This window comes from Chelonia mydas, chromosome 1, assembly GCF_015237465.2.
Source record: "Chelonia mydas isolate rCheMyd1 chromosome 1, rCheMyd1.pri.v2, whole genome shotgun sequence".
NCBI lineage: Eukaryota > Metazoa > Chordata > Testudines > Cheloniidae > Chelonia > Chelonia mydas.
Window position 1 is genome coordinate 16,983,386 of NC_057849.1, and position 26,961 is coordinate 17,010,346.

General features: G+C 39.4%; 1 protein-coding gene across 3 annotated transcripts; it reads right to left on the reverse strand.

Moving 5' to 3' along the window:
* Nucleotides 1-1,115: 1,115 nt before the first annotated feature.
* Nucleotides 1,116-25,484, reverse strand: ALG8 (ALG8 alpha-1,3-glucosyltransferase). 3 transcript variants are annotated; one of them, XM_043528051.1, is made up of 13 exons: nucleotides 25,270-25,484; nucleotides 20,919-20,997; nucleotides 19,578-19,771; nucleotides 18,224-18,333; nucleotides 16,825-16,892; nucleotides 16,073-16,199; nucleotides 13,237-13,340; nucleotides 12,715-12,835; nucleotides 12,209-12,348; nucleotides 10,934-11,073; nucleotides 5,851-5,948; nucleotides 3,621-3,693; nucleotides 1,116-1,807 (listed from the first exon to the last, which is right to left on the reverse strand). In XM_043528051.1, exons 1-13 carry the CDS (start codon nucleotides 25,287-25,289, stop codon nucleotides 1,576-1,578), a joined length of 1,506 nt encoding a protein of 501 aa, XP_043383986.1. In that variant the 5' UTR covers nucleotides 25,290-25,484; the 3' UTR covers nucleotides 1,116-1,575. The 3 variants fall into 3 exon arrangements, with proteins under 3 accessions (XP_043383986.1, XP_007067468.2, XP_037743037.1); XM_007067406.4 differs by lacking the exon at nucleotides 25,270-25,484 and adding an exon at nucleotides 25,083-25,259; XM_037887109.2 differs by lacking the exons at nucleotides 1,116-1,807; nucleotides 25,270-25,484 and adding exons at nucleotides 2,400-2,592; nucleotides 25,083-25,226.
* Between the last annotated feature and the right edge of the window lie 1,477 nt (nucleotides 25,485-26,961).

The window sequence follows — 26,961 nt, forward strand, 5'->3', positions numbered from 1 at the left end:
CAATATTCCCAACAGCATGTTCCTTGTGCTTTTATTGGGATTATGAGTGGTTTCAGAGTAACAGCCGTGTTAGTCTGTATTCGCAAAAAGAAAAGGAGTACTTGTGGCACCTTAGAGACTAACCAATTTATTTGAGCATAAGCTTTTGTGAGCTACAGCTCACTTCATCGGATGCATACTGTGGAAACTGCAGAAGACATTACATACACAGAGACCATGAAACAATACCTCCTCCCACCCCACTCTCCTGCTGGTAATAGCTTATCTAAAGTGATCACTCTCCTACAATGTGTATGATAATCAAGTTGGGCCATTTCCAGCACAAATCCAGGTTTTCTCACCCTCCGCCCCCCCCCACAAACTCACTCTCCTGCTGGAGAGTGAGTTTGTGTGTGTATGGGGGTGGGGGGTGAGAAAACCTGGATTTGTGCTGGAAATGGCCCACCTTGATTTTCATACACATTGTAAAGAGAGTGGTCACTTTGGCTGGGCTATTACCAGCAGGAGAGTGAGTTTGTGTGTGGGGGGGTGGAGGGTGAGAAAACCTGGATTTGTGCTGGAAATGGCCCAACTTGATTATCATACACATTGTAAGGAGAGTGATCACTTTAGATAAGCTATTACCAGCAGGAGAGTGGGGTGGGAGGAGGTATTGTTTCATGGTCTCTGTGTATATAATGTCTTCTGCAGTTTCCACAGTATGGATCCGATGAAGTGAGCTGTAGCTCACGAAAGCTTATGCTCAAATAAATTGGTTAGTCTCTAAGGTGCCACAAGTACTCCTTTTCTTATTGGGATTATGACAACTCTGTCAGAAGAATTGGCTACCATTTGGTACCTATCATTCTCCAAGATGGTTAAGGATAGCCAGAATGCTGGAAATTACTTGGGAGGTAGGGGTATAAAATGGAGAAAACCAGCGCAGCAGAAATAGACAAGTCAGATAGTGGCGCCACTAGAAGTATCTGATCTTCATAAGATTTCAGCACTGGGTTTCACAAATGTGTCTAGCAAAAAAAAAAAAACTGATCAGCATACAAATTCCACACTGTATATTAGTTTTACTCCTCATTTGTACAGATGCCCCTCCAGCTCAAAAGATAGCCAGAAAGAGGTTTTAATGCAGAAATATAAAAAAGTATTTTATTTACATTTTCCACAGTACATGATTATAATTATGTTCTCTTCTATACAGCAGTGATCCCTTATTATAAGTAGCCATACTGGTTTCTGGCAAAATCACTCATTAACAAGGAAACCATACATATTCTCTTCAGAGAAGTAATCTAGACATTTTAAAAGGACAATTTTAATACAATATTCTTTTCAATTAAATTTCACAATTTATTCAGGGCAAGTGGCATCTCACCATGTGCTGTGCAACATTTCAAAGAGCTATTCTGATGAGAGGGACAATAGTTGACAGTACAGAGATGCTGAAAAGCAGCATACATAGAGATGAACCGTACACAGTACCACTGCCTTTTCAAAGTGTGCATGATCTTAGAAGACAACTCCCCCTAGTGCTGGATAATCCTCCTAAAGGATTTACTTGGAATTGGTCCCAATGCTGCTTTATTCTGCCTTCTGTCTGACAGTTACCGATTCAGTCAAGACAGAGACATACAGTTTGAGCCAAGCATATGTGATGCCTAGAGCACAGTATACAGAAGTAAGCAACAAAGGGATAAAAGGGAACTTCAGTTTCCAAGGGGTCAAAGGAAACACAATTTCACAAAAGATTTCCAGAGGCACCAGTTCAATGAGGTAGATAGTTTCCAGCCAGTTAAGCAGAGGTCCCTCTTTTCTGTGGGGGGAGGAAGGGAGGAGGGAGAAGAAAAAGATTTTAAGTGTGATTTCAATTCAGAGTTTTCTCTTTTTTTCAGTGAACATGAGGCATGTTGCCCTTGTCAAGTCTTTGTCTTGCCCATCTGCTAAACACCAAGTCACAACATGTTTTTAAACAGCACAATGAGCCAGTTAGAACTTCAAATATAGCCCCTTACTGAAATACAGTGCTTGATAGCATGTAATTAGCATAACATAAAAACTAATTTCTTTATAATCCTGGATTATAAAACTCAAATACAAGATTCCATGTTTTAGCAGCCTTGAATCTAGACCAGAAATCGCATCAGTAATTATTTCACTTCACTTTGCCCCACACCCGTCCTGCCAACACAAATGAGCCATGAGACCTTCCACAGGCTTTGATGCACATTCACTGCATGCCAGTTCTTCCACATTCAGGTAGTGGACATGTCAGGTCATTATTTCTGGCTAGATATTTCTAGATATTGTCAGATCACCATAACAGAAAGAAAGCTTTAAGATGGTTCATAATTCCTACATAAAGAATATTTACAGTGGAAATATCTCTTTAAAATATGTTTCTTACTATAGGTAAACCTTTATTTGGGGAGGGAGGTCTCAGGGGACACCATCTTTCTTGAACAAATCAAGGTTTCAGATGATCAGGAGCATCAGCCCCACGAAACTCAAATTAAGCTCTAGCAGAGGCCCTAAACTGTATAGGCACAGAACTTCAGCCCTGAAGAGCTTTGCAGAAGTGGATATTCAGTTAGTACTGTCCTGGAGGGCATACAAACCATCAGTTAACTGCAACTCAGAAAAAATCAAGGTGCTGCTGTGCTCTGTTGAAAAAGGTTACCTCTGGCAACAAGCTCAGTTTTGTACCTCCATACTCCTACAAATGCTGCTTCATCCCATCTGCTAAGGGGATTTCATTAGAACTAAGCTTTGTCATTGAGATTATAACAGTTGCCTCTGCTGAAGAGGGTCCCTTGCTACCCAAGACACTACTTCCCCCATAAATCACAGCTTTCCCCTTGGGCCAGAGACTGAATGAAATCTCTCCTCTTCAAAGCATTTCAAAACAAAACAAAAACAAAAAAACAAGAACAGAAGAAAGCCTGGCAGAGCATTCAAAGGGTAGAAACCAAAGAGTAAGATGGAGAACTGATTGCCTTTTCCACACAGATTCTTCTGTTTTCTACAGCCCATGTACATCCCTAGACTGTATAGAGATATGCACATTGGAATTGCTAAGAGATATGTTAGTGGCCTGGGAGATACTCTATAGTGGGGTCTTCAAGAAATTAATGTTGATCTCTTTGCTGGTATTTGTCAAAACATTCAGCACTTTGACAAGTTATACTGTATTGTTAATAAAGTACCACATCCAAATTCAGTGATGATGAAAGCTGCCATATGACAGCTTTGGAGACTGAAATCCTAATCCTCTAGCTATATAACAGGTACACCTTAGAAGGGGTATTACAATTTTGTACCTGACAACGCATTAACCCCCAATGTGGATGGACTGTTTCCAGGACCAAGTGGATAGTTTTGTCTCTGTGCCCATTCAAACTTTGGTTTCTCTTGCAACAGGAGTGTTAAATGTTTTTGATGTGGACACCTGCCTACTGGGAATGGGACTGACACCTCACAGTTTGGCCATTACTGACTTGGATCTGAACTAGTAGTATCTCAGTTCCACCCTCCTAAACCATCCAGCCCCACCACTATAATACAGTACCCTCCAGTAATACAAAAAGTGTTTCAATAGCCTAAACATAAAATATTTGCTTAGTTATTACCTGAACAGAGCCCTCAGTGAAGAGAAGCTATAAACTGTGAACAGCAGCATGAGCAGTATTTTAGTTGTGATTTCTGAAATAAGGAACATTTTTAAAAATTCAACAAACTTGCAATGTTTTTGATTATTTTATAAGTTTCAGCATCCTTAAATTACAGATACAATAATTTAAACTACTTAGTACTAAATTTGCATTTTTTATTAAAGGTAATAAGAATCACTCTCTCCAAAGGGGAGTAGCAGAAGTCCCATTTCTTGGAACATCTAAAATTAGACTAGTAGATGTACTGTTTGTTAAGGAATAAACTTGTATAGTCAGCATGATGATCAGTGACACAATAGGTCCTTCCCATTCATAACATCTATTGTACAAATTTCTTCATATTGAATCATTAGTTTCAGTGATTAGTGCAATATATATTGGAACCATATAATATAGTGGATTGATACTTAGATCCTGCCTTGTTTGACTAAGAAAAAACAAGTCTACTGGAAAACAAACTATACAAACCCATCCCGCACCCTCCATAAAACCAATAGTGCCCAATTATCTGATTAACTAGGAAAAAAAGTATGTAAAAGGCAAAGTAATAAATGGAAGTAAGAGTGCAAAGGAAATTTCTCACTTCTCAACACAGCAACCCCTCCATTTTAAAGAGCAGCATCACCAGATATCAAAGGGAGTCCAAATCCAGACCCCACCCCTGTAGAAGGATGCTTATCATTATGTGGAAACTTGAAGGCATAGAACCTCTGGAATGTGGCAGAACCAGGATGGGATAGCAAAGACAGGCTACATGATTCTATGAGAATTTTCCATACCCATCTTTATTCAAATACTGTAGTAGTCTGATAATTGAAATTTTTGCCCTTTGAAGTAATTCCCCAATTCTCTTGAGGCTTGGGGATTTTAGATTTGAGGAAAGATCACACTTGTTCAGGGTAGATAAAAATCCATGATTTTTTAAAAAGATAAATCAGATTTGATTTAAACTGGATTTTCTAATTTAAATTAAATACAGGTTTAGTTTTGAAAAATAAACCTATTTAAAATTAAATTTGAAACAGACAGCTTGTGTTAAGACCTAAACTTATAATTTTTACAATTATTTAAATTAAATACAAAAATATTAAGCAGCATATGTTTGCTGTCATGGCTTAAAGAAAGTCAAAAAACTGAATTGGTGGAAGACACTGGCTAAACACCTGGACCAGAGTTCAATGAAGTGCTAAACCAGCTTTTGACAGCAGTAGTCTCCTCTGCAATTGCAGAGAGCATATTTCAATTACACTTTCTTCAACTATTTCGGTTAAATGACTAGTTCATTCATAGTTAAGAAACCAAGCAGAAGTTGAAAAAAGCAGGAAAGATTGTTTTCCTCTTCCAATCTATGAATAAAAACTGGGGTGAGAGGATGAGATCTATTAGTTTGAAAATTTTGAAGGACATGGTGACCAGAAACAATTAATTAACACCACATAATACCGCCTTTACTTAATGAATCAGTTGTTTTACATTTAAAACGTGTTTTGATAAACTCTTTGATAATTTTTTTCCTCATGTATCCAGTACATTTAAGATGCTGGTTTTGAGCATTTTTAATTGAATTTCCATCCAAATAGAGCTGGATGCCAATCACAAGTAAAAAATTAATCTAGTAAATAAATCCATTATTCACCATTTTCTAATATCATAAAAAATGGAAAAAAATAAGATTCTGAATAAATGTAAGCTAAGTTATATAATTGCTTAAATAAATGCGTATAGCTATAGTGTATACTCCAGGTTAGCAAAAAGCACCAAAATGTATTGTAAAGGTTATATTTAGTTGCAAATCAACATGTTTTAATGGTTATCAACGAATGAGAATTGGCCTCTGTTTAGGAAAATAACTAAAAAATACAAACATTATTTAAATTAATGATTCCTACCTGCTGATTTAAATCAGCAATTTAAATCATCCATCCTGCACTTATGTGCACAGCCCAAATCTTACACTTTGCTCTTTAGTGTGTTTTTGTTACTGCCCAAAACCCAGTTTCTCCTCCTTCACATGGCACCTTTCTGAAAGTGGCTTTTGGACACACAGTATAATGTCCAACACTGTGTACTTAAACGGTTTCTGGCAGCAGAGCTATCACTGAAAAAATGGAAATAAAATTAAATGCAGTAGGGGAGGGGGGAGAGAGAGAGAGAGAGAGAGAGAAGCAGCAGAAGCATGGGACTTTACCTGGTGGAGTAAACAGCAATGGGAAGAGTGAAAAATGTCCTGTAGTTGTCAGAGTCAGATAAATGCCAGCATGTTTTGGGCTCTCCACAGACAACAAGCTAAAATACAAGAACTTTGATTTACTTTTTGCCTCTTAGAAACCAAGCCTAATTTTACCAAAGTACACAAGTCATAGTTGACAGACTGAAGTCACCACAGCAACTGCACGAGCAGTTTAAGCAGCTACTGCTGTACTAGCGGTGGAGGAAGTAAAATGGTACCCAGCAGGGGCCACTTCTTATACTCAGCAACCCCTAGACCCGAAACTGTGTAAGGGAGACACGCTCCTCCACAGAATTCATACTGCATCTTTCCCCCAAACCATGTGGGTTTGGGGAAATAAACCGCAGGAAGCAGCCAGCCAGAGGCTGAAGCTGCTGAGTAGCTGTATAAAAGTAGTTCAAGGACAGACATTCAGGCACTGATGTCAGACTTCACTGAGAGTTCTTTCCTGTGCCAAGTGGTTGTTCATGCCAATCACCTCCTGCCCTCAACTTTGTTTTTCCAGTTACGTAATCTCCACCTAACCCAACCTCACTAAATGGATTTAAACTAGGGCTGTCAAGCAATTAAAAAAAAATAATCACGATTAATCATGCTGTTAAACAATAATAGAATACAATTTATTTAAACATTTTTGGACGTTTTCTACATTTTCAAATACAACACAGAACACAAAGTGTACAGTGCTCACTTTATATTTAATTATAAATATTTGCATAGTAAAAATCAAAAATTGTATTTTTCAATTCACTTAATACAAGTATTCTAGTGCAATCTTTATAATGAAAGTTGAACTTACAAATGTAGAATTAAGTACAAAAAACATTGCATTGAAAAATAAAACTATAAAATTTTAGAGCCTGCTAGTCCATTCAGTCCTACTTCTTGTTCAGCCAATCCTCAGAAAAATAAGTTTGTTTACATTTGCAGGAAATAATGCTGCCCACTTCTTGTTTACAATGTTACCTGAAAGTGAGAATAGGCATTCTCATGGCACTGTTGTAGCCAGCGTCGCAAGATATTTACATGCCAGATGCACGAAAGATTCATATGTCCCTTCATGCTTCACCACCATTCCAGAGGACATACGTCTATGCTAATGATGGGTTCTGCTTGATAACAGTCCAAAGCAGTGCGGACCGAGGCATTTTCATTATCTGAGTCAGATGCCACCAGCAGAAAGTTGATTTTCTTTTTTGGTGGTTCAGGTTCTCTGCATTGGAGTGTTGGTCTTTTAAGACTTCTGAAAGCACGCTCCACACCTCATCCCTCGTAGATTTTGGAAAGCACTTCAGATTCTTAAACCTTGGGTTGAGTGCTGTAGCTATCTTTAGAAATCTCAAGTTGGTAACTTCTTTGCATTTTGTCAGATCTGCAGTGAAAGTGTTCTTAAAATGAACAACATGTGCTGGTCATTTGTGACACTGCACTCCATAATGCTTTATATAAATACACTTATGAGTGTAAATATGACTTACCCGGAATATGTTTTATGCTAGATATGCCATGTAACATATCTTTGCAAAGGTTATAATCTACTGAATATATTCATCCTATTTGTATGCATGTATCATTTTTATATCTGAAGTTGTGAGCGTTGGCTCTGTGCTTGTATTTATGTGTTTCCTACAGCAAACACTTTAAGGCAGATTTGGCCACCATAGGGTGAAAGGATCATTCAAGTAACTGGGAGTACTTAACTAACAATGGACTTTGGGAGAGACGCCAATCCACATTTGAGCTTTCCTGGGAACATTCAAACTAACATGTAAACAATGGCGTAGGCCTGCAAAAAGCTGAATCATTCATGGACATGGGACTTGCCCAGGTGGCTACAAACTCCATCTTGTTGCTGTGACTTTGCACAGAAGAACAAAGGGGTTTCCGTTCACTAGAGAGAAAATATAAAAGGCCCTGGAAGCCTCTCCATTTTGTCTTCAGCTGGCTCAGGCGACAGCCTTTCCACCCCAAAGAGATGCCTGAAAGAAACTGGAACAAAGGACTGTAATTACGGGGGTGAGAGTGATTGCTGGACCCAGACCATAAACTACAACATTGGTCTGAAAAGGATTGGGCCCAGACTAGGAAGAAGTCTAGTCTGTGAAAGAAGCTTATTAGAACATCTCTGAGGGGGAGATTTACCTGTATTCAGTTTCTTAATGTGTTAGGCTTAGACTTGTGTGTTTTGTTTTATTTTGCTTGGAAACTTACTTTGTTCTGTCTGTTATTACTTGGAACCACTTAAATCCTACTTTTTATACTTCATAAAACCATTTTTTTTATTAATTAACCCAAAGTAATTAATACCTGAGCATCTCTCTCTATCACTGTTATAGAGGGTGGTCAATTTATGACTTTACCCTATATAAGTTTTATATAGAGTAAAACGGATGTATTCGGGGTTTAGGATCCCAGAAAGACTGAATACTACATGCTGGGAAAGTCCCTGTTAACTGAGAAGCCCCTGGGCTAAATAAATCTTAGTTTCTGTGAACTGCAGGGGTGTGTGGCCCAACCTCTTGGTCTGTGCTGGAGCAGACTGGTGTGTTTAGCTCAGCAAGACGGGAGTGGAGGGAAGCCTTTTCTGGCGGGGGCGAGGCGGGGCAGGGGGGAAGGGTGGAGTTTGTTCTCAGTGGTATCCCAGCATATTGAATGACAGTCTTGAGGGAGTTTCTGTGACTCAACCCATCACATCGTTATCTGAGACTGCTATAAGATGAAATATAGGTCAGAATGCGGGTAAAACAGAGCAGGAGACATACAATTCTCCCCCAAGGAGTTCAGTCACAAATTTAATTATGCTTTTTTTTTTTTAAACTAGCGTCATCAGCATGGAAGCATGTCCCCTAGAATGGTGGCCAAAGCATGAAGGGGCACATGAATGTTTAGCGTACCTGGCATGTAAATACCTTGCAATGCTGGCTACAAAAGTGCCATGCAAATGCCTGTTCTCACTTTCTGGTGACACTGTAAATAAGAAGAGGGCAGCATTATCTTCTGTAAATGCTAACAAACGTATTTGTCTTAGTGATTGGCTGAACAAGAAGTAGGATGGACTGCACTTGCAGGCTCTGAAATTTTACACTGTTTTGTTTTTGAGTGCAGTTATGTAACAAAACAATATCTACATTTGTAAGTTGCACTTTCATGACAAAGATTGCACTACTTACTTGTATGAGGTGAACTGAAACATATTTTTCTTCATCATTTTTACATTGCAAATATTTATAAGCCAAAGTAATATACACTTTGATTTCAGTTACAATACAGAATACAATATATATGAAAATGTAGAAAAACATCCAAACTATTTAATAAATTTCAATTGGTATTCTATTGTTTAACAGTGTGATTAAAACTGCCATTAATCGCAATTCATTTTTTAAAATCAATTAATTTTTTTGAGTTAATCAGGTGAGTTAACTGAGATTAATCGACAGCCCTAATTTAAACAGAACCAAAAAACTGAGGAACTAACTGAAGTTTGCAGCCATCATGTTGTTCACTCTGCTTGTATGTTCTATCCTTCTCCCTTACCCTTTACCTTATGCATTTAGTTGTAAGCTCTTTGGGGCTCAGATTGTCTCTGTCTGTACAGTGCCTAGCACAATGGGGCCCTGACCCCAATTAGCCTCAAGGCACTGTCCTAATAAACAAAATAATGGTAAACAGCAAACTGCTGTTTCATCTGTCAAGTGACAGTGAGGCTCAGAAGCCAAAAGACTAGCCTTCACAAATATAGCATACTACAAAGTGAATCTCAAATCTTAGCAATTTAAAGAGAAGATCTGCTTAATCAACTACTAATGCTTATGGATAGGGATCCCTGTATTTCATAGCTACAGAATCCACTCCAGGCCACAGAGTTGTGCTGCAGAATCTAAACTTTGTTAAAAATGAATGTTCAAATCCTGTTTGTGAAGCAAACATGGAAGTAAGTGTAACCCAATGCAGTGATGCATGTCTGAATTTGCAGGCATCCTGAAACAACTGTTCAGAAGTGTGAGCTATCCCAGTCATCTTAATGCATTAATTCTAAAGCCTGAAGGTGACAGGCCAAATGTTAATTTCGTTCCTGGTCATGCTTATTCAGTAATCCTAAATCACTGACCATGCCTTCTTGGATACCAGAAGTCCCAAATATCCCTGTACCCAGCTACCAAGATTTCCCCATAACAGTTTCTATGATGCAGGTATGTGTGAATATAAAAACCTGTAGCACACAATTAATGTTATGTTGTGGCTGTAGTACTGATTTTCAGATTTAATCCAACTAAAAGCTCCATTTTAAATTTAATGGAAACTGCCACAGGATTTCCAGTTGAATGCACAAGAGTGCCACTGAATTTAGGTTCAGTTTGCCAGCTAGCATTGCTTTTGGCAACCTGGTTAATTTTTTGTTAACCTACACAAAGTTTACTAAGTATCTGAAGCTAAACAAGTTAATTTATTGTCACACTATGTACAATACACATGCCCCAAATGTTCAAATGGAAAGAAAGATAGGAAAGCATGTAGTAGTTCTATCTAGGAGTCATGACTCCTGGATTCCACTCTTGCTCCACTCTTGACTTAAACAATTTGTTGAAAGCCATGCAGCTTCTTTGTGCCTCTATGCCCATTTGTAAAGTTAGTATAGTCCTTATCTCAAAGGGCTATTGTGAGGATAAGCTACCATTAGTAAAGCATGATGAAGTCCTTGGATAAAAGGTTTTCCATGAATGCAAGGTATCTTTTAAAAGGAGATGAATTGCTAGGAGCACCTGAAAAGTAATGCTACTTTTTAGAGCAGGTGTGTGTTATTTTGCACCCTCGAACAGTTAATATGTTCCACCTCAGAGGGGGCTCTATTTAAGTGGTGGATGAAATGATTTATATGTAAAGTGAATTAGGATGCTTCAGTTTGAGAGGTTTTACATAAGATATGAATTCTCTGAATTATCATACTGAAAACAAAGTGACAGTCCTCCTTTGAAAAGCTCCTCAATCATAGCCTGCAACCACATGAATCTGAGGAACTACCACTTAACAGGTCACTTACCTCAAAGGAAGAATAGCGAGGAGTATTGCTTTCTCATGCACATGCCAGCCAAACATGAACGAGCTCAGTGCACAAAGTATCAGGCATTGAAGAAAGCCTCTGGGCCCTTGGGGTTTAAACCAAAGACAGAAAACAGAGGGCTAGAAACAACAGGCAAAAATAAGACTTCAGTGTACAATTTCACAATCCTGTATATAAGCTATTGCGCCCATATGAAGCTTTATGATGTTATTATTGAAATACATAAATGAGCATCCAGCTCCTGCTTTTACCACAGCACCGCTTTGCAGCATCCCAGGAAGGTATATATTTCTGGTGTGTATATGTAGTGCTGAAGGAAGCCGTCAAATAGACAACACTGGAGACTGAAGTCTTCCATCTATATAATAGTAACAACATGAGCAGCAGAAATGCAAACTTCACTCACACTGCCAAACGAATGGTGTTTTTCTGATTGTGGGGATCTGCCTCTGGGAATTTAACTGGAACCACCAACCCACTTCACATAAATGAACATCTAATGGCTGTTCAGTATATTGGTGGCCAAAGGATACTAACTGACAGTCTAGGATGAAAAGATTCTACATCCTTTCTACTTTGGGGGAGGGACAGCTCAGTGGTTTGAGCATTGGCCTGCTAAACCCAGGGTTGTGAGTTCAATCCTTGAGGGGGCCATTTAGGGATCTGGGGCAAAAACTGGGGATTGGTCCTGCTCTAAGCAGGGGTTGGACTAGATGACCTCCTGAGGTCCCTTCCAACCCTGATATTCTATGATCCAATTACCAGTCACCTGAGCCTTCTGCTCCTCACTCCATTAAAAAAGGTGGGGTGTTGAAAAGTGAGGGACCAACGCCATTATTCCTGTCTCCAGATAATGCTATTAGGAGCTCAGCAAGTTTTCCAAAGAGCTCTGACAATGCATCTCAGTCCAGTCTTGATACATCCCTTGAATCTTACTCAAATCACTATCTACAGAATTACTTCCAGCACAGTAATCAAAGTGGTTTTGACAGAGTTCCTGCTATAGGTCTGTCTGTCTCTGGAATACTCTATAGCTGACAGAGACTATGGATTCTAGGAATACTCAGAGAATGCTTTGTTATGCAAAATTACTACTGCCTCAACATCCACCCTAACTGCTCTTTTCCAATACAAAGATACTTACCTAGTTCCAGAGCAAAAGTATATGAATCGGGTACACTTATGTTATTCAATCAAGGGAAAAGGGGACACAGAAATTAAAAACATATCAAAGACTCATTTTTTTGAAGTTACCAGTATGGAGATGAAGGTAAAAATTAGCGTTGCTAGCGGAGTCACAGAAGGAAGGACGGTGTGCTGGAATTCTTGAACCAATCCACCCGTCATTGAGGCTTTAGGAATCTTTTCAGTATCAAGGAATTTATATTTTATACCTGCAAGTGAACAGAATGTTTGTCAAATTGCATAGGTACATTTTCAGCTATAGATACATACTTAATTTTTATGAAAAGTTATAATATGTATATAACAACATTTAAATCAATATAAACGGCAACAGTTATGTGAACACAAAGATATGGCAGAGATTTCACGCAAGTTTCAATAATCAAGCTATTCTTCTAAAGCAATTGGGAACCTAACGCTATGCAATGCATAGAGCTGAAAAGCAAATGATTAAATGAATCTTAAAAACAAGCAACAAAATTTCATTCATTACATGAATTCAGAAAGGGAATTTGAGTACCACTGGGGCATTATATGCAAGTAAGCACTGAAAATACAGAACTAGTTTACTGTACCAACAACTGCTAATGTTTTGTCCACTGCATTGTACAAAGCCCAAAAATTAGGGGCCCAATAAGCATGGCAGAGGCCTCTCTTGAAAGGGAAAAGCCGTGAAATGACTTGAGGCAGCTGGCCCTGTAGGGAACAAAAAGAATAGAAGAGGACCCTCGTTTAGAGACTCTTCACAATTTTTTAAAATTGTTCAACTTTGTTTCTAAGGGCTTGTCTACACTATCATTTAAGTCAATGTAACTTATGTCGCTCAGGGGTGTTAAAAAGCCACCCTCCCCCCCACGAGTGACGCAAGTTACATCGACCTAAGCACTGTCCACCAGCCCTAAGTCGGCGGGAGACACTCTCCCGTAGACATAGCTTCCACCTCTCATTAAGGTGGAGTAATTATGCTGATGGGAGAGTGCTCTCCCGTTGGCATAGTGTGTCTTTACCAGATGTGCTGCAGCTGCGCCAGTGTAGCACAGTAGTGTAGACTAGCCCTAAAAGAAAGGTTAGAGGGCTAGGGAATAAGAAGACATTACCAGAACTACAAAGGGTCCCAATGAAAGAGCAGAAACAAGGCAGACAATCAATCCCAGCAAAGTAATGCGAAGAAAGCTGAAGCTGCTCCACTTGAGGGATCCATCTACAGAAAATTAACATTTGTATTAATAGAGATATTTGGGGAGGTAGAAGAGGAATGGGAAGCAAACAAATTGACTTGAGTAGTAAAGAAGCTAGTTCGAGTATCACCCTTAAGTGAATATTTTCAGTGAGTAACCAGTGTTTTGTTCAATAACTAGGTTTACAAATCTCAAAGTTATACCCATTTCTCAACTGCCAGAGAGCTCTACTTTAATTTGCTAGTTTATTATTTGTATTATAACAACACCTAGGAGTCTCAGTCTTGGACCAGGACCCCAGTATAACAGACGCTGTACAAACATGGAACAAAAAGACAGCCCCCGCCCCAAAGAACTTACAAGCTTAATATAGGACAAACAGATGGATACAGACAAAGGAATAAAAGGAAACAAAAAGAAAAGGAGTACTTGTGGCACCTTAGAGACTAACCAGTTTATTTGAGCATAAGCTTTCGTGAGCTACAGCTCACTTCATCGGATGCATAAAGTGAAAAATACAGTGAGGAGATTTATATACACACAGACCATGAAAAAATGAGTGTTTATCATACACATTGTAAGGAGAGTGATCACTTAAGATGAGCTATTACCAGCAGGAGAGTGGGGTGGGGAGAGAGAAAACCTTTTGAAGTGATAATCAAGGTGGGCCATTTCCAGCACATTTCCAGGAGTTAACAAGAACATCTGAGGAACAGTGGCGAGGAATAAACAAGGGGAAATAGTTTTACTTTGTATAATGACTCAACCACTCCCAGTCTCTATTCAAGCCTAAGTTAATTGTATCCAATTTGCAAATTAATTCCAATTCAGCAGTCTCTCGTTGGAGTCTGTTTTCGAAGTTTTTTGTTGAAGAATAGTCACTTTTAGATCAGAAATCGAGTGACCAGAGAGACTGAAGTGTTCTCCGACTGGTTTATGAATGTTATAATTCTTGACATCTGATTTGTGTCCATTTATTCTTTTACGTGTCTCTACGTAAATGTTATCCAGTTTCGAACAGATCGTGAAATATATAGATTTACTATATTTATAGAAAATCTTAGGCAGCTATGGTTTAGAATTAGAATGCCATTACTTTCAGCTTAAAATGCTTACATTTTTTACACAACACTTACGAAATACTGCTCTAACTGCTGCCACTTTATGAGCCTGCATCTTCAACAGAATAGAAGGAACAGAGATAGTCCTTAGCACTATTTAGTGTACGCATGAGGAAAAGAACACTTATTGCCAGGATAAATTCAAATGGACCATTATTTCAAAGTAGGTCTTAGCAGGAAAAATTAAATTCAGTCTACCTACATCTATTCTTTCTGATAACTAACTTGAACTTTATCGTCATTGACTTTATTCTGGTAATACAACATAAATGTCATTTTGCCAGTGAAATGTAAATATCTATGACCATTAGTTAGAGGCCAGTGTCAGAATATCTCCTTTTAAACATTTAGACTGTACTTTTTAACCAACTGGTTCCAAATAGGCTATTTGATGAAAAAAAAGTCAAGTCTGCAGCAGTTTGGGAAGACAGAACCAAACTTCATTTTGCTGGTAAAACAGCTCCAACTAAACAAGGCATGTTGTGCACTGACATGGATTTAATGACTTCTTATTGGTTTATTCACTTTTCATTCCTTCTTCTCTCTTCTGAATTTATAGACATTTGCAAAATACAATTAGCCTGTGGATGCTTTAACTCTCCTAGCGCGTGGATGCAGTTGCTTTCAACTAAGTCCCATTAACTTGAGGAATTCTGGAGATTAAAGTGAAGAACATTCTTTGCAAGGTTTATATCCTTGTACTTGCTGTTCACTAATGCATGAAGCATTCACCCTATTCCAATCTGCATAGCCAGTACTGTCTCATTTAGATCTTGAAAACTCACCTCTTTGTTATGCCCACAATAAGAGAGTTTATATTTGTTCTCCTGGATCTTCCCCCCCGTTATTTTCATTTGCATGAGGAAATATCTTCAATGAGATGCCAGGATATAAAATCATATTGCTTCTAATCTTATCTCTTACCCCATCCCCGCTCTATTATTTGTAACCTTCATTTGTTGTATAGTATTTAAACTGTAGATAGTCTTCTCTTTGGCACAGGGACTGGTGTCTTTCCTTTTCTTCTGAAAAAGATCTAGCATATCTTTGAACACTATAAAGTGAACAGTAATCCATAGAAATAGGGTTCGAAGGGACCAGCTGGGTCATCTAGCCCAGTGGTTCTCAACCTTTTTTCATTTGCGGACCTCTAAAAAATGTCAAACGACAGTGCGGACCCCTTTGGAAATCTTATACATAGTCTGCAGACCCCCAGGATCCATGGACCACAAGTTGAAAACCACTGATCTATCCATCCTACATCTCTCCAAAATAGCTTTCTGTAACACTCAAATTGTTCCTAGTCTTGGCTTGACTTGAGTCTTTAGAAGTACAGAAATGACATGGAGAAAGAGAAGCTTCTACAAGAGCAACTTAAAAAACAGTCTCCAATAAAATACTTTAAGTCAAAGCTTCTATTTCATTTGCATCCACTGAATAAATGTGGACTTATCACTACCCCATCACCATTCTGCTTCATGCCAAGGTAATATGTCAGACTTATAAAAGAGAATTTCAAGGACAGTAATGACAGGTTAGCACTGAATGTAAATGTCATGTCTTTCTACACCTTCTGGGCCCTCTTCCCACACCTCATTAATACAAAACACATTAAGGAAGGATCAGTAACTTACCTGCCTTATTTGCAGTGAAACAATAGGATCGTAGCAAATATACACAATAGGCTGGGGCTACATAGATGTAGATGTGTTTGAAATGCAGGAGAACAGCAAAAAGAAGAGCACCCTCCAAATGCCTTTTCTAAATGAAGAAAAAAAAAAAAAAAAGTTGTAGAGGTGGAAACCCCACAAGAGCTACATTTAAACTCACCCTACCTTAACACTAGCAGTTTCAAAGACGGCCTTCCTCCATTGCCTAAAGCATCAAAACATTTCATGTATGAATGCAGGGATGGGTATTTTTTCCATTTGCTTAGAATAAACAACTAGGACAGAGCAGGGTAGATTCCGGTCACAAGATAATCTCTTGACCTTAAGGGGTGTTTGGAGCCCAGGGGATCCCTCATATCTCCCCAGCCTCAGAGATAAACCCCCTTCCTCAGGGTAATCTTTCCTGCCAAAGGACTGGTAGCTCCCTCCAAAACAGCTGAGTTCCCTCCTGTAACAACTAGGAAGAAGTTGTGTATTTAAACAGCAATACATGGAGCTCATTCCCTCACAGGGCGGGCAGATATGCTGTCTCCACAGCACAGCTAATATTTTATGGCCAAGTGAACTAAAAACTGGAACAAATACTAAGAGATCCAATTCTAGTGGGCAGCAGTTCAGAACTGCTCCCACTTATTACAATAGGAGCAGGCCCATGATTAAGGTAAAAGGTTATGTCACAGAACAATAAAAACATTGCAACTTGATTTTATGGTTACCTGAAATAATCGAGCAACAGAAAGAAGCATCAATCCAAATAAAAAGCCATTGTACTGAAAGTGAATATCTGAACTTGTGTCAAGGAAGAAGATTTTTTTACCATCAGTTTGCTTGGACAGAATCTGAATTTGCTTGGACAGAGTCTGAAGTCCACAATCAGCAAACAGATCAAATGGAACTATAATCAAGGAAACATTCCTAAATTATTACTCCAAGTTGGCTATAAAATTACCTTTTAGTTATCAGTTCTAATTAGACAATATAAAAGCTGCAGAGCTTAACCTAACTGAGAAATTCTTGGTTACACACAGGTAATATAGCAAAGTGTTATGTGTATTATGGAACTCAACAAAAAACGCTATAAACAAGGTTATTATGCTAAATGGATTCAATTATAATCCACTATCCACTTCCACCACCATTTTCACTTGATGAAAAATCCCCCCTTTTTGCTGAAATTTTAAATGCTAGTCTCTTTTCAGAAGTGACTTAAATGTTTGAAGCAGACACATTCAGGTGTTTGAGTTGCCTATGGAGACGGCTGGGGGAAAACTGTCACAAATGGTTGTTTTCTGCTGTAAAAACAATTGCTGCCATGCTCCTTCTATATTTCCTCACTACACATATAACTGAAAAAATGGTAATGGCATGTCAGAAACATGGCATGGAAATGAACCTCACTGATGAGTACATATTCATGGTGAAGGGTGGAAAATATCACTTTAATCTAAAGTCACGGATGTTCAAATATTGCAGCTAAAAATATAATGACAGAGTTCATACTTCTCAAGATGCACTGGATTTTCATAAAGCTGCTAAAGTGCTCATTTTTTAATGTATATTAACTGCCACTAACAAGTGCTCCTAGCTAGATCGGTGCACATTTTGCCAAGACTGACTGATGCCTGCTAGATCTGTTAGTTAGCATTATCATTTTCTACTTCCACCTTTCTTTTAAATGAAATGTTGAAAATTATAGGCAAAGAAAGTTAGTTCAAGTTCTAGGTTGCACACTAACAAATTAAAGTCAAAAAGAGTTTGCTACGCTGACTGCTTCAGAGTTGTGGACCCTCTGAACCCTGGAGAAGTTTAACCGTTTCTGTGAAACACTTAGGTTTGCCAAATCAGTAAATTCCAACCACCTCTAGCTGTAATCCAACTCTTTGGAGCTATATTATCATGATCACAGAACTTTTACAAATAAACTTTGAATATATTGTTACAATGAAACTTTACTCAGCTGAGACCCTCCTGAAACCCAAACAGTAACACAAAGGTTGCAATCAAGAGTAATATTAGTTCTGACTAAGATATTAGATAGTGTCAGTGGTTTTTGTATATATTGTATTTGATTTGTTTAAAGTCTTGCTTGATTTTGATAACTAACTGAAAGGATACGATCCACAATTAATAAGCCAAAGTTCCATAAGAGCAAAACAGCAAGAACAAACATTGGTTTCTCCAGAAGTTCTTTTCCAGGTCGTTTCCCATTTACACATCTGCAGCATCTGAATGAAGGAAATCAAACAGTAATACAGAATTATTTATTTTAGCACCTATTTACATTAACAACACGGAAGATGATCTCTTCAGGGAAGTTGTGCCATATGCCAGTTACTAAAAGTGATAGCAAATTTCTGATAATTCATTCAAATTATCAAAGAAACAATTAATTTACAATGACGTATATTGTATAACTGGAAATATGTTTTTCCTAAAATAGGAAGAGTTGTTTTTTTTTCAAACACAAAACTCTGAAGGTCTGACTAATTTCCCAAGAAGAAAGTATCAAACAGAATTTAGAAAATTATAAGGGCTTTAAGGTTAAGAACGATAATTTTAGAAGATTTTTTCCTTGTCTACATTACAACCATAACCTTTTGTTATTAAATCAAAGAATTTTTAAAATCTAATTTGTTTTTTGCATTCTCTCACCTTGGAGAAGGAAAATATAATAGTCAGCATAACTTTTATTTACTTTACAATCAATAAGTTTCATTACCAGATTCTCATGCATTAGCATGTTTGAAATGCAACATGAAAGGTAGTATTTATTTAAAAGTTATTTCTATTGTACTTTAAAAAATACAGAACCTATCACCATACTTATACTGAGTGGAGTGTTGTTGTAAGACTTCGCTATTTCTAAATCACTCTGGTGGGCAACAGATTTTTCTTCAAAATACATGCTCTCACTCCCCGTCCCCAACGTGAGAGATTACACACACTCTTTGCCCTCCCCCAAATCCACGGTACATTTAAATATGCTATGAACTTTTATTAAGACGGCTTAACTAACTGCCAATAAAAAGTTAAATTTGGAAGACAAGACCAATAGAAAAGAACGGTTTAATATGTGACAAGATGTCAAAATTACATGAATGAGATTCTTTCATGTTTAGAATCATAACAGGGTGAAAAAAGATTTAGGTCATCCAATCTGAGCTCTGAATTCCTTCAGAATTCTTAAACTGCCAAGTACATTACATATGACAAAAGGTAACTAATGTCTAAAATAAATTAATTGTGCCCACAACTTTAGACTCCCCAGATAAAAGAGGAAAAAAGGTCTATCTTAGCTACACCCCCCCCCCCACTTGTTCCTTGAATAGGTTTAGCCAACTGTGTTCTTTCCACACATTTACAAGTCTCTATGTAGATACCTTTGTGATTACCACCTGCCCATTTCTGAAAACTCGATACTTTAAACAGACACCCCATTGTCCCCAAAGAACAGAACACTGAGACTTACTCATGGGCTGCATACACAAAGAGAATATCTGTAAAAATGACAGAAAGTCTTTGGAAGAAGACTGTTGCATGACTGGAGTAGTTCAAATTTTGGATAACCAGCATTTCCTGGTCAAAGTATTTGGCAACGTGTGAAAGTGCATATTCAAACCAAGCAAAGAACGGAGGATAATCCAAGGTCCACTCAGAAGTTGCCTAAAAACAAAACAAGATTTACCAATTCAGAACTGAAGATCAAGACAGCTGCTCACAGAGATTTATATATAGAAAAGTTTGTCATATGGGATTAATTGGTATGTTCACTCCAGCAGCCAGTATCAAACAAACTTTGATTTCAGTCCTACTTCACAATGGAACTGAACATGCCGAATGCTGAAAATGTACAATGCTGAAAATGACTTCAGCAGCTCTCCTATGAGACAGTAGTGTTTATGGAGGAACTGGAAGTCTTTTGGGGTTGGCAATGGGTAGGTGTGGCAGAATTCGCATTTTGTTTTATTTTTTTTACAACTGACTGATAATATCATTGTTTATTTTAAAGCATTTTTTCAATTTATCCATTTAAATAACGAAAAATTATTGGGGCAGGGTTGTCAGACAATCTAGTGACAGTAGGCACTGAGATTCAAAAAGTTAAAGCTTTATAACTTAAAACACAAGTTATCAACATCAAATGTCAAAATATACAAAGTAAATATTGTTAAAACAAACTAATAAGTTCTCAAGCAGCATTTTTCTTATTTTGCTTACCTGTAAATTTTTATCATCGTTGATACTACAGTGAAGGCGATATAAGAACCCATAACAGAACAAAACAACTCTCTCTTCACAAGGGTGCCAATTATTTTTCTGATGTGGACTGATGTTCACTGTGAACTGCTTCATTCAGGTTCTTTCATACTGTTCCTGTCTCTGTTACTCTTGCTTTGTATCACTTAAATCTACGCACTTTAGTAATGACCTTATTCTTAGTTTGACTACAAGCCACCTCAGCATATATATCAAAATGAAGCGTGTCCCCTCAGCTAACAGACTGGCATGGCAGGGAGCTGACACAGTTTAAGCTTTAGTAAAGCTCTCCCAAAATTTCTGAGACAGAGTAACACACTAGCTTATGGTTCTGGGTGCCCTGAGGAGAGAATCACACTAACACAATGGAGTCCTGATCCATGATTGGTATCCCTGGGCATTACTGCAAAACAACCACAAATTACTGACCATCAGTATCCATGATGTATATTTTCTGTAAGAAAGGACTTCATTCGGAATGTCAGACTGGTGTCTCTAATAAGTACAAAACTCACACACAATTAAAAAGCAAATGAACAGAACAAGAACTTACTTCATAGTACCACTGAGAAACTGGTAAATTGTGAGTGATGGCAAGCCAGTTTCTATGTACTTCAAAATCTGTGGAATGACTGCAAAGAATATGGACATTAATAATAAGGCATGTACAGATTTAAAGATTAAAAAAAATCTTTTTCAAAATATTCAACCATTTACAGGTACCACAGAAAAGAATCCGAAAGAAACTATTTGTGTTGCTAGTCCAGTGAATTTAGCTGCATCAAAGCCGTAGTGGTAACTAGGCAATTCTAAAAAAGCAGCCTGAGTACAGTAGTAACTATAAGAGAGCACGAGTCATCTTGGTTTCTACAAATTGCTAACAAGCAGGAATATTAGGATCCAGTATAGTTCTCAGTTTTGCTTGGCATCAGGAGCTGAAGTTCCTATTTTTAAGTAAAGCAATTTAAAAGTAATAGAATCATAGAAATATAGGGCTGGAAGGGACCTCGACAAGTCAAGTCCAGCTTCCTGTGATGTGGCAGAACCAAGTAAACTTAGATCATCCCTGACAGGTGTTTGTCCAACATGTTTTTTTTTTTAAACTTTGAATTATAAGGATTTCACAACCTCTGGAAGCCTATTCCAGATCTTAGCTACCCTTATAGTTAGAAAGTTTTTCCTAATATTTAACCTAAATTTATCTCGTAGAAATCTTGCAGATTAAGACCATTACTTCTTGGCCTACTTTCAGATGACATGAAGAACAATTGATCATTGTCCTCTCTACCACAACTCTTAACATATTTGAAGACTTATCAGGTCCTTCATCTTCTTTTCTCAAGACTAAATAAACCCTAAATCTTTAATCCAAATGAGGCCTCACCAGTGCCGAGTAGAGCACAACAATTACCTCCGATATCTTGTACAAGACACTCGTGTTAATATACCCCAGAATATTAGCCTTTTTCGCAACTTCCATCACATTGTTGACTCATTCAGTGTGTGATCCACTATAACCCACAGATCTTTTTCAGCAGTACTACCACCTAGGCAGCTATTCTCCATTTAATAGTTGTGCATTTCATTTTTCCTTCCTAAGGGAAGTACTTTGCACTTGTCTGTATTGAATTTCATCTTGTTGAATTCAGACCAATTCCGCAATTTGTCAGGGTTGTTTTGAATTTTAATCCTGTCTTCCAAAGTGCTTGCAACCCCTCCCAGCTTGTCGTCATCTGAAAATTTTATAAGCGCACTCTCCATTCCACTACCCAAGTAATTAATGAAAATATTAAAAAGTACTGGACTCAGGACCACTAGATACACCCTGCCAGTTTCACAGCAAACCATTGACACTTTTGGAGTACTGCTTTCACCCTACTGTGCTCCCACCTAATAGTAATTTCATCTAGACCACATTTCCCTAGTTTACTTATGAGAAGGTCATGTGGCACTGTGTCAAAATCCTTATTAATATTAACATATATCATACCTACTGCTTCCCCCTATCCACTAGACCAGCAACCCTGTCAAAGAAAGAAATTAGGGTGGTTTGGAATGATTTGTTCTAGACAAATGCATGCCGGCCTTTCCTTTATAATCTTGTTATCCTCAAGGTCATATAATATCTGTTAGAAATATAGACATAAAACAATGGAGAACATACAAAGCTAAAGAAAGATCTCCTTTGCATAGGGCTTATTTTAGTTTATAATATTCTACCATTAGCATTACTACTTATTACAAACTTTACTCTAGTTGCTAGGCAACAGAAACTATTAAACAAACAAACAATTAGTACTACCAGATTACTTGAACGTGTAAAGAACTTTTTAAAATTAAGTATTGGCATCAGATTTAAACATTTCGATAATACCATTCTCACTTTAATGAAACCCACTGTAAAGACTTACTGCAGAGAGTATTCAGAGTAACAGCCGTGTTAGTCTGTATTCGCAAAAAGAAAAGGAGTACTTGTGGCACCTTAGAGACTAACCAATTTATTTGAGCATAAGCTTTTGTGAGCTACATCCAATGAAGTGAGCTGTAGCTCACGAAAGCTTATGCTCAAATAAATTGGTTAGTCTCTAAGGTGCCACAGGTACTCCTTTTCTTTTTGCAGAGAGTATTCTTATTGCACAGGGAGCCTGACCAACTGAAAACCGTCCCAATTTATAGAAAAGCTGACTCCTGTTACTCAGAAATATAAAAGCTATTACAGAGAATATTGGAAGATTCATGTCTGATGTTGTTCTGATCTGACACAGCTATCTGCCAAATTATTAAAGCTGCATTATAAATATGTAATGCTTTTGGTTACTTCAAGGGTAAATTGTCTTAAAGTTCTAGTGCTGTTATAAAAAGGTCAGTTTTTAGTCCTTTGCTCACGTTACAAAATTAACGAGAAATGTGTTTAAAAAAATCAAACCATTCTGCTTTATAATTGCAGAATCAAACTTCATATGAGCATGAGAAAGATTTTATGTAATATGAAAACAGATCTAAGCATCAAACAGTATTAATAATGAGCTACTCCAACAAATACTTATGAACATACTAAGGAAATGAATATGCTCATATTTAGCAAATGACAGTGTTCATATTTAAGTTTTAAGTTTGAGTTAAAAGCACCTGTGCTCCAGTCATTTATAAACTTTTGAAAATCCCACTCTGTAAATGTCTGAAACAACTACAAAAAGAAAAGGAGTACTTGTGGCACCTTAGAGACTAACAAATTTATTTGAGCATAAGCTTTCGTGAGCTAAAGTGAGCTTTAGCTCACGAAAGCTTATGCTCAAATAAATTTGTTAGTCTCTAAGGTGCCACAAGTACTCCTTTTCTTTTTGCGGATACAGACTAACATGGCTGCTACTCTGAAACCTGAAACTATGTAATTTAAGAGGAGAAGCATTTTTGTTTACTATTAAACTTTTCACAGAAAGTAAGAGACTTCACACTGTATCTTTAAAACAAATTTCTTATTTTGAGAGAGTTAAAAAAAAACAACACACCCATAAATGGCCACAGACGGCCTTGAGCAAAACCTCTATTTTGCTCTTCTTTGAGGAAAGCAGACATCATACTTTGATCCTCTAGCACAGATTTGAAGTGAGATTTTTTAAGAGGTGAGAACATCAATCAGGTTGCTTAGGAACATTCTTAATACTCTCTACAGAAGGTGCCAGATAACATTTCTTTCAACTCTCCATCATCATTACAACCCCAAATTTATTCCCAATCAGGACAAAGAAAGAAGATGGATTCTCAGTTATCATAATTTGTCTCAGAATTGACAAATTTTGAAACTGAGGTACAGTATTAGAAAAACAAACACACCCACAATGCCACATCACATAAGTGTGCAGTCCTATTAAATAGCCTTCCTCCATCTGGGGGCTTGGTAGCTTAGCTGGAGTCATCAGTATCTGTGCTAAAAGCCTAGACATTTTGAAACTCATATGCAAAATTCAGCATCACTTTCATGGGTGACAGATAAGGCCACTAATGTCAAGCACAAAGTAAACCAAACCAAAGGTGGGCGTTGGAAAAGATTTTTGACTCTCAGATGACCTGATGCCCAGCCCCTCCAGCAGCACGAAAAGAGGGCGGGGGGGAGGGGGGAATCTGCAGCTCAAACCAGCAAAAGCTCGTACAAGATGTAACTCTTTAGGGGCTGCTTTGGCGGAGGGGTGGGGGGGGGGGAGCCTCACTGCCAGCTGACTTCATAAACCCCGGGGCACCGTTCTCTGGGTGTGAGGCAGCTGCACTCGACGGCGACGAGCCATTGCTCTAACACAGGACCCGCGGCAGGAGCCCCTTAGCGGCCCCCAGGCGCCAGGACAGCGGCGTGGGGAGGCTCGGCGGCCGCCCTGCAAGGCCGCGCCGGGAGGCAGCGGGGCTCCCGCTTGCCCACCTGACGCCACGGCGCCGCCGCGGGGCGTTAGGGCCACGCGACACCGCGCGGGTGGTACCAAGGCAACCTGGGGCCGCCCGCCTGACCCCTGAGGCGCCACAGCTCCCCCCGCCCAGGGAGTGCAGGTCGGCGGGGCGGGGGGGGGGGACCCGCTGGCCCCCGCGCAGGGGATGGGCCGGGGCTGTCAGCGCGGCTCCCCGGGGACTGGGCGGGCGGGGGAGGCGGCGGCGGCGCTGGCAGGACACAGACACACAGAGAGACCGGGGGGGGGGGGGAGTTGTACCGGCCCGGTTCCGCGACCCTTACTAGGTCGGTATGAGGAGACACTTGAGAAGGGAAACCCCGAGCGCCAGAGCCAGGAACCAGCGACCGCCGCTTCCGCCCGCCGCCGCCGCCGCCATGACACGCCGCTGACGGACAGCGCCGGTACCACCGCTGCGCACGCGCAGAAAGTGACCCCCGCCAGCCCGCCGAGATGGTTTAAAAAAATAACCTTACGACCACATCGCGCATGCGCCACCAGTCCCCCCTGCTGGCGTGTTCCCGGGACAGTTGCAGACGTCGCCCTACGCGTGCGTTAGCTCTTGAGTTCCCTCGGTCTCGCGCTGAACGCTCCCTGGGGACAGGTCTACTGCGCAGGCGCTAATGTGTGTCTGTAGTGTGGGTTCTGCTTCAGTCTTGAATGAATGGATAGTAGTATCACGCTGGGGTATTGGTTCGGGGGGAGCAATAGCTCAGTGGTTTGAGCTTTGGCCTGGTAAAGCCAGGGTTGTGAGTTCAATCCTTGAGGGGGCCATTTAGGGATATGGGGCAAAAATTGGGGATTGGTCCTGCTTTGAGCAGTGGGTTGGACTAAATGACCAGTACGGACCAGTACGCATGGAAGGTCTTCAACACCAGGTGGATTTTACCTGGTCTCCCACCCAAGGAGTGGTGAGCTGGAGCCGGTTGTTAAAATTTGAAGCCGGTTTAGAACCGGGTTGCCCAGGGGCCTGTCCTGTCCGGCCTGCCTGAGCTGTCGACTGGGGAGGCTCCCCTGAGAATCCCTTTGTAATTTTTACTCACCCAGCAGCACTCCGGGTCTTTGGCGGCAGGTCCCTCACTTGCTCGGCGTCTTCGGCGGCACTTCAGCAGCAGGTCAGTGCCACCGAAGACCCCGAGCGACTGAAGGACCTGCTGCAGAAGTGCTGCCGAAGACCAAGAGCGACTGAAGGAACCGGTTCTTCAACTTTTGGCAGTTCATCACTGCACCCAAGTACTGTCTTGACTTAGATGAGGACGAGATAGGAAAGGATTTCAGCCATGAAATGTTAGGCCTACAACCCTTAGAGGTGGGCAACAGCTATGTAGTCTAACCACACCCATAAACACATCCTGCTGTGATTAGGGCGTCTTGTAAGTGCTAATAATTATTACACCTTTGCAAAATTCTACTTGCCTATTGGACTAAAAACTAACTAGTTTTCTCTTCCCCTATTATAATCACTCTTCCTGGCAAAGGAAGAGAATCAATCATATTTTACCTGCTGCCAGTATACTTTAAGGACAATTTTGCAAGGCTGCATTAATAATGATTAATATGCAGCTGCCTCCAGAATTCCAGTGATTGCCCTTCCCAGCAGCAACGCAGGCTCTGAAGGATAATGATGAGCCGAACTGGGCAGGAGAGCAGCAGGCTCCTTCCCCCGAGCTGGTGGAAAAAACAGCCCTTTCCCCACCCAGATAATATCCTATGAGCCCAGAACCATTTATGTGTGAACTCACTGCAGCTGCAATGCTTACGGCTTCCTGTCATCATTAGAAAGAAACCACTAAGGAATACAACTGTTCAGTTGGAGCTGAGCTAAAGAACTTATTCCCAGGAGTTGCAACTAATTGGTACAACTAAAGCCCTAGGTGGCTGTGAGATGTTTTTTAATAGGTTTGGAGGCCTACAAGAAATTGCCAACTGTTACAGGGCTGGGTGTGTTTGTGTGAAGGTGACACTTGCATGTCATCTTGTGATCTCTCTGGAGCAGGGAACCATTTTATTACACGTTTAGAAAGCACCTAGTGGGTGCAAATCATATAAATAGTATTTAAATTGACTTCTTTTCCTTCAATGCAACTGCTACATCAACATAATATAGGTGGTTGTTCAAATTTAGAGACTGTGAAGAGCCATGGGTTGAATAGCAGTGTTGCA